We start from the raw sequence: 11192 nt of genomic DNA, 5'->3' as shown, positions 1-11192 counted from the left end.
GCCCCGCGGCGGGGCAGCCGCAGGTAAAGCCGGGGGCCGGCCCGCCTGCGCCCCTGGGCGCTGAGGAGGGGAGGCGGGAGCCCCCGGCCACTGGGTACTCTCCCCCGAGGATGGGAGGGGGTGCCTGGGCGGGCTGGACCCCGAATGGGCGGGGCGGGGCCGTTCTCCCCGACCTCTGCCCCAGTCCAGCAGGTGTCTGGCAGGCCGGTGGGAAACAGTGGGTAATAGAGGAGGTGGGGAGGGTGTGTGTGTGTGTGTGTGTGTGTGTGTGTGCGCGCGCGCGCGCGCGTTCAGCTGGGCCTGAATGTGGAAGGGCGTGGGCATTTGGAGGGATAGATGTAGGGGGGCCGTGTTGGGGTGTACTAATGTCTTAGCACAGGCATGTGGATCAGAACGTGGTTGCGGTGCGTTGGTGTGTAAGGGTATCCGTATGGGTGGGGATGTCTGGGAATCAGTGTTTTTTATTGGAGACAGATGTCCAGGTGTTGCTGGCTCTAAGGGTAGTAAGGCAGAGTCTGTATGTGTGTGTGTGTGGGGGGTGTACAATTACGTACTGAGGATGTTTGGCCTTAGGTGTGTAAGGAGTTGGGTTTGGTTTGGCGTATAGGAGCTTCTAAGGTGTGGGGTAGAGGAGCTGGAGGGTTTAGGGTATGAGTGAATCTCGGATGTCTGGTATATGGGTATGTGTATGTGTGTGTCATCTTGTCCAGGTGTGTATGGATTTGTGTTTTGGGGTGTAAGAGGGATATTGATGAGGGATGTTTTCGTGGATAGACAGGTGTCAGGTGTAAGGATATCTGTGGGAGTGAGTGGACATGTGTGTTGATGTCTGTGTGTTCATGTGTGATCAAGTGTCCTGGTGTCTGGACACAAGGTGTGCTGGATCTGGAAGCCAAGTGTTTGGGATCAGGGGTGTGGATGGGTCTTGATGTGTGGTGTCTGGTGCAGGAATGCATGTGGAACTGTGGAAATTATATTTGCCAGGCTTCCATGTGGGTTTAAGACATCAAGTCTCCTTTCCTAGAACTTTCTGCCCCTAGGATGTGTGGCCAGGGCTCCCTGAGAACAAGGTCCCATGCAAGGAGTGGAATCTCACATCAGAATCTCTAGTTAGGGCATCTTCTCCTCAGTCTCCCACAGAGGAAAGAAAGAAGGAAAGTGCCCTCCCTACGATCACACAGTATACTGGGCTGTTTTATTTTTGACCGGTAAGGGGATCGCAACCCTCGGCACGATGTGGTTTGCACCACGCTCAGCCAGTAAGCGCACCGGCCATCCCTATATAGGATCCAAACCCACGGCCTCAGCGCTATCAGCAACGCACTCTCCCGAGTGAGCCACGGAGCTGGCCCTATACTGGGCTGTCTTGGCCTTACCCTCTGTGGGTATGGGGTTGAGAAGCTGTTCTCTGAATTGGCCCCAGTCTGGCTTCATATTGGATGGACCAGCTGAGGGCAGCTCCTCCGTGGCTTTTGCCCTCAGCAAACTTAGCTGGTGCCCCAGCTGGGTGCCATTTGGTCAACCCTGGACCCAGTCCCTACCCATCTCCAACCTCTGTCTCTCCATTTCCCAACTGATAAATAGGGAGAGAACTCCCACCCTCTCCTACTGATGAGACAGAGGCCTCAGCAGAACGTTCAGGATGGATCAGGATGAGATGGGGCCAGGAGGAGACCAACTGGGTAGGACCATTTCTCAGGCTGCTGGGACCCAGATGGGGAGTCAGAAGGAAAAGGCCTGGGGAGCCCCAGCTATGACTGCTGTTGCCATGGTAACAGTGCAGAAGGAGCTATTTAAAAACGTGGCTGAGATATTGCTGGAAGCCCAGGCTGCCAGAAACCTGATTTCCAAGAGGCCAGGGTGGGGAGAAGGGGGAGGAGGGAGAGGAGGTACCCCAGCAATTCCCAGGGTGGGGCTGGAACATCGCTAGTTCTGGGGACAGGGGGATCCTCTATGGCCATGTGTTTCTATGAGCCGCTCTGGGGTTTCATCTGTTGTCCTCCCAGAGGTCAGGGTTTCCCTGGGTTTTGGATTTGGAGAGGGAGAAACTGGGAAGTGAGCTTCAATAAATGAATGAATGCATGACTTTGTTGAATAAAGAATTTTGCTGCATGGATGAAAAGAAATATGAAAGATTTTTCTCTAGGCATAAGAATTTGCTGAATGGATGTTTCTGAGTAAATTACTAGTGAATGAATGAATGTTCATTGAATGATTTTGTCAAATGAATGGATCAAGCAGTGAATAAAATGGGTTGAATGAATGAATGAAGCCTGCAGTAAATTCCCAGACAGCAGGCTGGGCCCCACTGAGCCTCCTCCCCCCACTCCCCTTCCCAGGAGCCCTGGCTGTGGCCAGGGGGCAGTGGGCCATGCCGGGGGCAGTGGAAGGCCCCAGCTGGAAGCAAGCAGAGGACATTAGGGATATTTACGACTTCCGAGATGTTCTGGGCACGTAAGTCTCAGGACAGGAGCGGGTGGCTGTCTCTGAGCTGGGGGAGGAATTGGGAAGGTTCTCACTCCTGGGCCTGGATAGCGGGGGGGGAGGCGGAGTCCAGGGTGGTGCTTCCTCTGGTCAGTTGATCAATGCTTCCTGTTTCCTACAGCACAGGCCCAGTGGCGGCCTTGCCATGACCCAGGCCAGTCCCAGTTTTTTACTTCTGGCTGACAGCGGGTGGGACAGGGGTTGCTCTTGCTACTGCTCTTGCTACTGTTCCTGCTGAAGAGAAAAAAGTGTGGGAGAATGAAAGGGCCATTTTATCCAATTTGCTGCCAAGAGCTGGGAGTTCAGGCCTAGGTTTGGGAACTGAGGCTGGGCATGGCTCTTAGTTCTGGGAATTCAGAAATAACTCAAACCTGGTCTCTGCCCCTCAAGGGGGCCCTAGACATAACAGAAAATGACAACAGGTTTGTGCTGAGATCTCACAAAGGTGGGAGTGAGGGCTTCGCAGAGCCCAGAGAGAGCTGTGGCTTCTGCCAGGAGGGGGGCGAGGGGCGGAGCTTTCTGGAGAAGCGGGCTTTGGAGCTGGGGACTGAAGGATGGGTAGGTACGCACTTGTCAGAGAGGAAGAAAGGCAATCCAGGCAGAGGGAATAGCATAATCAGTTTTGGAGGCATGGTATGTGTGGAAAGAGGTAAGGAGCCTGGTGCAGCTTAAAATCAGAGGTTGGGGGAAGAGTGGAAGAGGCTGGAGACAACAGTGGATCATTTCATGCTGTGCCTTGGAAGCCAGGCTAAGGAGGCTAAATGTTATCCCATGGGACATGGGGAGACAGTCAAGACTTCTTGGCAGGTTTGCAATTCAGCACTGACACTGTGGCCACAGCATGGAGGGTAAATTGGAGAGGGGCAAGGCTGGAAACCAGTGATGAGGTTGCCACAGTCACTAGTTATCCCTAATGCTTGAAATTTCATCACGAGAGATATTTTTTTCTTTAACTTATGACTTCTTATTCTCCCAGGGAAAGCAAATATATGTGGAAAGAATACTCTAGTAAATCCTTTTAATCAGTGAACTTTAATGTAAATGAGTTTATTCCTTTCTAAGACCTAGTTTTTTTTGTTTGTTTTTTTTTTTTCAAAAAGATGACCAGTAAGGATCTTAACCGTTGACTTGGTGTTGTCAGCACCACACTCAGCCAGTGAGCTAACTGGCCATCCAGTTAGCTGGATGAGATCCAAACCCTTGGCCTTGTTGTTATCAGCACCACACTCTCCCGAGTGAGTCACAGGCCGGCCCCTAAGACCTAGTTCTAAGGCACTGCTTTTTAAACTTCAGGGAGCATATAAATTACCTGAGGATCATGTTAAAATGTAGGTTCAGATTTAGTAAATCTGGGGTGGGGACTGAGAGTCTGCATTTCCAGAGTTCCAGGTGATGTTGGTGATTCTTCAAGGTTCTAAAAGGTATTAAATTACCTATGATTGGGCCGGACGGTTAGCTCAGTTTGTTAGAGCGTGGTGTTGCTAACACCAAGGTCAAGGGTTCTGATTCCCTTACTGGCCAGCTGCCAAAAAAAAAAAAAAAAAAAAAAAAAGCCATTATTCAAATAGGCTTTAGCAGGAAAAGGAACCGGGCACACAATCAAAAAGCTCGGGCAGGCCCGTGGCTCACTCGGGCGAGTGTGGTGCTGATAACACCAACTCCCCGGGTTCGGATCCCATATAGGGATGGCCGGTTAGCTCACTGGGTGAGCGTGGTGCTGACAACACCAAGTCAAGGGTTAAGATCCCCTTACTGGTCATCTTTTAAAAAAAAGAAAAAAAAAAAAAGCCATTATTCAAATAGGCTTTAGCAGGAAAAGGAACCGGGCACACAATCAAAAAGCTCGGGCAGGCCCGTGGCTCACTCGGGCGAGTGTGGTGCTGATAACACCAACTCCCCGGGTTCGGATCCCATATAGGGATGGCCGGTTAGCTCACTGGGTGAGCGTGGTGCTGACAACACCAAGTCAAGGGTTAAGATCCCCTTACTGGTCATCTTTTAAAAAAAAGAAAAAAAAAAAAAGCTCAGGAGTAGTAGACTTCAGGCATGGCTGAATCCAGGGACCCCCATGATGTTATCAGGGAGACTATTTCTCAGGTTTGATTTCCTTTGCGTTCGCTTCATTCTCAAGCAGGCTCTCCCCAAGTGGTGGCAGAGATGACTGCCATCAGCTCCAGGCTTACATCCTACCAGCTTAGCAAGAAAGAGTGCCTCATTCTCAAAGTGCCAGTAACCTGGCTTGTGTCACATGACCAATTACTGTGGGCTGGGGATGGACTATTCTCACTGGCTGGGCCTGGGTCATGTGACCATCTGTGGAGCTAAGCAGGGAATGAGTGATGGGAGGGGCTCAATCCACCACTTTGGTCCAGAGGTGGTCACATAACCCACAGGGGATGGAGGAAAGGCTGGAGGGAAACTGGAGTTCCAGTTCCTCACCTTGCAAATCCCCTCTCCTCGCAGGGGGGCCTTCTCAGAGGTAATCCTGGCAGAAGATAAGAGGACTCAGAAGCTGGTGGCCATCAAATGCATCGCCAAGAAGGCCCTGGAGGGCAAGGAGGGCAGCATGGAGAATGAGATCGCTGTCCTGCACAAGTGCGTGGGCCACAGTCTGTCCCTGTCCCAGGTTGACCCTGCTTTGGCCCCTTCCACCATCCTCCTTCCCCTGCTTTGGACAAATCATTTAAAATCTGTGCCTCAAATCGCTCATGTACAAAATGGGATAATAATTTCTACTTTGCAGTGTTGTGTGGAGCATTAGAGGTCTTTTATCTCAAGTGCCTGGCACAACGGCTAACATGACAAATGTGATTGAGATGCCAGTGTTTATTTACAGTGGTTTAATCTGTTCAATCAGGTCTAAAGGTCAACCCTTGAACATGGTTTGAACTCACATATTTCAGCTGGTGTTAACTTTAGATGCACCTCAAGCTCCCCCCTAAGCCACTCAGCAAGTTTTTTTTTTTTTTTTTTAAAAATGACCGGTAAGTGGATCTCAACCCTTGGCTTGGTGTTGTCAGCACCACGCTCAGCCAGTGAGCGAACCGGACATCCCTATATAGGATCTGAACCCGTGGCCTTGGTGTTATCAGCACCGCACTCTCCCGAGTGAGCCACAGGCCGGCCCAGCAAGTTTTAAAATGCCTGTTGCCCCCTAACTAAATCAACAACCAACTGTTCTATGAATTTCTCATGTTGATGTGAAACCTCCTGCCCTCTCTGAAAATGTTACAGAGAATCTTCACTTCCAGTCTCTCACCTGAGCTTCCCACCCACCCTGGGCAGGGAAGAAATGGTCATTTCTACTATCTGGGGGTGAGTGTGGGGGAATGAAGCCAGAGAGAGCAAGGTACTTGTCCAAAGTCACAAAGCAAGTTTGTGGAAGAGCTGAGTCTTCCTTATCATCAAGATCAATCACCATTATTGGTTCATTTATTGAGGTTTATTGTGTGCCAGGCACTGTGCTAAGCACCCTACCTGCATTATCTCACATGATCCTCACCCAACTCCTTGAGGAAACTACTGTCATTGGCTTCATTTTATGGATGAAGAAACTGACGTTCAGAGAGGTTACATTCAGGTCCACAAGTATTATGAGCACCTACTCTACATCAGGTGCAGGAAAAGCAGTGGTGAGGAGGACAAAGTCTCTAGACTTGGAGCTGATGTTCTGGTGGGGGAGGCTGACAAATGTATACATGCAGAAAACTTTTAAGAGTCATATACCAGGCCAGCCCGTGGCTCACTCGGTAGAGTGCGGTGCTGATAACACCAAGGCCACGGGTTCGGATCCTATATAGGGATGGCCGGTTTGCTCACTGGCTGAGCGTGGTGCTGACAACACCAAACCAAGGGTTGAGATCCCCTTACCGGTCATCTTTAAAAAAAAAAAAAAAAAAAGAGTCATATACCAATCAGTGCTATGAGTGGAAACACCTGCACCCAAATAGCAGGTGGTAGAGGCAGGATTTGGACCCAGGTCCATCCGATGCCAGAGCCCAGTGTTTACCCTTCTGCTTTCTTGACTTATGGTTTGTCCTGGCCAAGTCTGCAGGTAGTAGAGAGGTGGCTGAGCTGTCCTCAGCTCTGAACTAATTTCTCCTTTCAGGATCAAACACCCCAACATTGTAGCCCTAGATGACATCTATGAGAGTGGGGGCCACCTCTACCTCATCATGCAGCTGTGAGTAGCCCTGCCTCTGCCCCTTCCTCGCTAGTCTCCCTGCTGCCCCGACTCCCTTGGCTAGACTGCCCTATCACCTGCTGCAGGGTGTCAGGCGGGGAGCTGTTTGACCGCATCGTGGAAAAAGGCTTCTACACAGAACGGGATGCCAGCCGCCTCATCTTCCAGGTGCTGGATGCCGTCAAGTACCTGCATGACCTGGGCATTGTACACCGGGATCTCAAGGTGAGCTCAAGGTGATGAGCTGGGCATCCAGGGATGGAGCCTTTGCAAACCTCTCACTCTTTGACCTTGGGCAACTCTCATTCCCTCTCCGAACCCTGGCTTCCCATCTGCACACTGTACCTTGTAATCCACCTTGTAACCCCTAAACAGCCTTCTCCAATTCTTTTTTTTTTTGTCTTTTTCCGTGTCCGGCAACGGATCGCAACCCTCAGTGTTGCCCCCGTACCGGACCAGGGACCGGCAACGGGACCGCAACCCTCGGCGTTGCTCCCACGCCTCGCTCAACCAGTGAGCGGGAACCGGTCCGCATGTGGGATCCGAACCCTCGGGCGGGAGCGCCGCCGCGCCTCCCAAGCGGCGCACTATCCAGTGCACCACCGGGCCGGCCCTCCAATTCTAATTTAGATAATCAGAGACCCAAAAAATGAATTGTGCTGATACTTTATCCAAATAACATTTTGTGGCTTTTTCTGTTAAGAAATGTCCCACTTACTCTTTGTAGAAAACTGGGATGGGACAGCAAAGCATAAAGAAGTCAGAAATCCTTGAAATCCTACTCCTCAGAGATAACGACGGGGTTCACATTTTGTACTACATCTCACTCTGGTCTAGAAAAGTGCTAGGATGAGACAGAGCTGGGTTCAAATTCTGGCCCTGCTACTCCCTAACTGTGCATTCTTAGGCAAGTCACTTTGCCTCTCAAGGCATCAGTTTCCTCATCTGTAAAGTGAGATTATTCAGATTGGCCTGGCAGGGACATTGTAAGGATGAAATGAAAGCAGGCACTGAGGGGCTGGCTGACTAGCTCAGTTGGTTAGGGTGCAGCCTTGTAACACCAAGGTCACGGGTTTGGATCCCCGTACTGGCCAGCTGCCAAAAAAAACCAAACTGAGGCCGGCCCGGTGGCGCACTGCTACAGTGCGCTGCTTGGGAAGCGCAGCGGCGCTCCCACTGAGGGTTCGGATCCCACATACAGACCGGCCGCTCACTGGCTGAGCGAGGTGCGGGAGCAACACCGAGGGTTGCGATCCCATTGCCGGTCCCGGTCCGGTACGGGCGCGACACTGAGGGTTGCAATCCGTTGCTGGTCACGAAAAAAGACAAAAAGGAAAAAAAAAAAAAAAAAACCAAACTGAGCACTAATCCAGGGCCTGGCAAACAATAAGTGCTCAAAAATTTATTTAGGCTTTGCAATACACACCTGAGGTTTACAGAAAATTCCCTCCCACACCCTCTAGGCCCTTGTCCTTTCTGGAACTTTTGGCCTTTTTAAGAACTTCCTTAAAAAGTTTCTTACACCTCCAGCCAAGATGGCAGCTGTGAAGCCACAGTGGCTTTGGGAAACCTATTCTTTCTCAGGGGATGCTTGGGGCGGCAGAAGGTTCTGTCAGCCTCTGTACATCTCTGACTGCCCCTTTCCCTCCCTACTGCCCTCCAAGCCAGAGAATCTGCTATACTACAGCTTGGATGAAGACTCCAAAATCATGATCTCTGACTTTGGCCTCTCCAAGATGGAGGACCCAGGCAGTGTGCTCTCAACGGCCTGTGGGACCCCAGGATACGTGGGTATGGAGAGCACTGGGCTGGGGCTGTGGGTGGGGGAGAAACCGGGAGCTGCAGGACAGAGATTGTCATCACCATGTCCCCTTTCCTCCATAGCCCCTGAGGTCTTGGCCCAGAAGCCCTACAGCAAGGCCGTGGATTGCTGGTCCATCGGGGTCATTGCCTACATCCTGTAAGTGGGGTTTGGCCATGGCAGGGTGTACTCGAGTTGTCCTCTCCCCTGCTTTCCTCTTCCTCCCTCTGCTGTGTCTTCCTTCCTTCCATCCATAATTATATCTACCAATTAAGTGTTAATACTACTTCACTCACTAGATACTATATTTCAGGCACTGTGCCAAGCACTGGGCTGGGTATTTAGCAGGGAACAAACCAGACAAAGTGCCTGCCCTCAAGAAGCTGACCTTCTAACAGGGGAGGCAGACAATCAACAAGGAAATAAATCTACAAAATAACGTCAGGTGATAAAAAATGTTGTGAAGGAAAGTCGAGTAGGAGTAGGGAGATGGGGATGGATGCCATTTCAGATAAGGAGGTCAGGGTAGGGCTCTTTGTGGAGGTGACATTTGACTGGCATCCTGAACGAAGCAAGGGAGCCAGACATTCAAGGTGTGGGGGAAGAATGGTTTAGGCAGAGGGAATGGCAGGTGCAAAGGCCCTGAGGAGGGCAAGCTGGTGACATGTTCGAGGAACAGAAAGAAGGCCAGTGTAGCTAGACAGGAGTGGGCAAGGCAGAGAGGGGTAGATTTTACAAAGGGGGAACACCTTCCTGTGGGTCCTGTCTGACCCATAGGATGGCCCCCAAGCTCCATCCTGGAGCCGGTGGGTGCACTGAAAGTGGAAATGAGGATGAGTTTCTCCCTGCCCAGGCTCTGCGGTTACCCCCCCTTCTATGACGAGAATGATGCCAAACTCTTTGAACAGATTTTGAAGGCCGAGTACGAGTTTGACTCTCCTTACTGGGACGACATCTCTGACTCTGGTATTTGGGGATTTGCCTTCTTCCCTGGGCCTCTCCTCTGGTGCCTTCCTCATCTGCTTTGGGGGTCTCCCCACTGCCTTCCTTCTGTCAGATTCCCCAGCCCCAGACTAAGAGCTGTCTTTGAGACCAGACACCCACCCCAGGTGCTTCCCTCTGCTTGGCCCCCACTGAGAAACTTGTAGCATTCATTCATTCAGTCTTCAAACATAGTATTGTTGCAAATACCTGCCCTCTACTGACTTCCTAAGGCCTAAAACACCACCATAAACATTTTCATCCCTCCTTTTGTGCCCCTATTTAAAAGCAAACCTGTGAAGCCATGACCAGTTGTTTACACATCAGTGTTACACACCAAGTAGATTCTTCTCTAAGAACAAGTTTTTTTGTTTTTTTCGGTGGCTGGCCGGTAAGGGGACCTGAACCCTTGACCCTGGTGTTATAATACCACATGCTAACCAACTGGGCTAACCAGCCAGCCCTCTAAGAACGAGTTTCTCTTAAGAGAGAAAGAGCTGGAAAGCTTGGGGTGGAGGTGGGGGGGTTTAGAGAAAGAGCACAGGTGGGGTGAGGTGGTGCATGGACAGATTTAGCCTCTTTGTCTTGCTTTGATGCCAGGCCAGTTCTGAGGTAGTGGGACTCTCTTGGGGGTATCCACAGGCACTGCCATGCTGTTTCTCTTTGCTTTTGGGTTTTAGCTAAAGATTTCATCCGGCACTTGATGGAGAAGGATCCAGAGAAGAGGTTCACCTGTGAGCAGGCCTTGCAGCACCCATGGTGAGAGCTCCACAGCTGTGGACTGGGGTGGGGCCTGGGGCCTCCAGGTTTGCCTCTGCCCTCACAGGCAACCCTCCACATACCCTCATCTTAGGATTGCAGGAGATACAGCTCTAGATAAGAATATCCACCAGTCGGTGAGCGAGCAGATCAAGAAGAACTTTGCCAAGACCAAATGGAAGGTGAGCCATGTCCCTAGTCCTGGGTCCCAGCCTCCCCAGGATCCTCCCTACCCCCCATCCAGGCTCAGCTCACACAGCACCTACCATTAAGTCGGGCACACAGTAACTGCTCAGAGATGCTTACAGAAGGACCTCATTCATTCATTCATTCAACAAATTCCCTGACACCTACCATATTCAGAAGGGTACCTGGACTCCAAGTCTAGAGGGAGAACAGTCTATAATTCTTCAGGAAACATCTGATCCAGCCCACAGGCTCTGGAAGGTTCATAAAGGTAGTGATGACCTGACGGATTTGTCAGACCTGTCAGCTGAGTAGGAATTAGCCAGGCACCACGGGATAATTCTGAGGCAGGGGAATGGGTGTACAAAGGGCCAGGGGCAAGCAAGAGTGTGGCCATTCAGGGAAGTGCAAGTGCTAAGTCTGGCTGGACTGGAGGGCTGAGAGGATTGAGGGGCAGGAGCCCAGGCTGGAGAACAGATAGGGGCCAGGCCACTCAGGGCCTTGATTGTCACAGTGGAGCACCGACTAGACCTTGAGAGTGCTAAGGAATCTTAGGAGGATTTTAAGCAGGAATTTGCCCTTTAGAAAGGGCTCTCAGGGGCCGGCCCGGTGGCGCAGTGGATAGTGCGCCGCTTGGGAAGCGTGGCGGCGCTCCCGCCCGAGGGTTCGGATCCCACATACAGGCCGGTTCCCACTCACTGGCTGAGCGAGGCGCGGGAGCAACGCTGAGGGTTGCGATCCGTTGCGGGACACGGAAAAAAAAAAAAAAAAAAAAAAAAAAAAAAAAAAAAAAAAAAA

General features: G+C 51.2%; 1 protein-coding gene across 1 annotated transcript in view; it reads right to left on the bottom strand.

Moving 5' to 3' along the window:
- Positions 1 to 4702: 4702 nt before the first annotated feature.
- Positions 4703 to 11192, bottom strand: part of OGG1 (8-oxoguanine DNA glycosylase) — a 12288-nt gene continuing 5798 nt past the window's right edge. Inside the window, 1 exon segment of the mRNA XM_008577480.1 lies at positions 4703 to 5029. Coding sequence (XP_008575702.1) covers positions 4703 to 5029 — 327 coding nt within the window.

Source organism: Galeopterus variegatus, unplaced genomic scaffold, assembly GCF_000696425.1.
Source record: "Galeopterus variegatus unplaced genomic scaffold, G_variegatus-3.0.2 Scaffold1520, whole genome shotgun sequence".
In the NCBI taxonomy this organism is placed as follows: Eukaryota; Metazoa; Chordata; class Mammalia; order Dermoptera; family Cynocephalidae; genus Galeopterus; species Galeopterus variegatus.
Note: the sequence above shows the minus strand (reverse complement) of the source record. Positions and strands in the feature narration are given on the sequence as shown.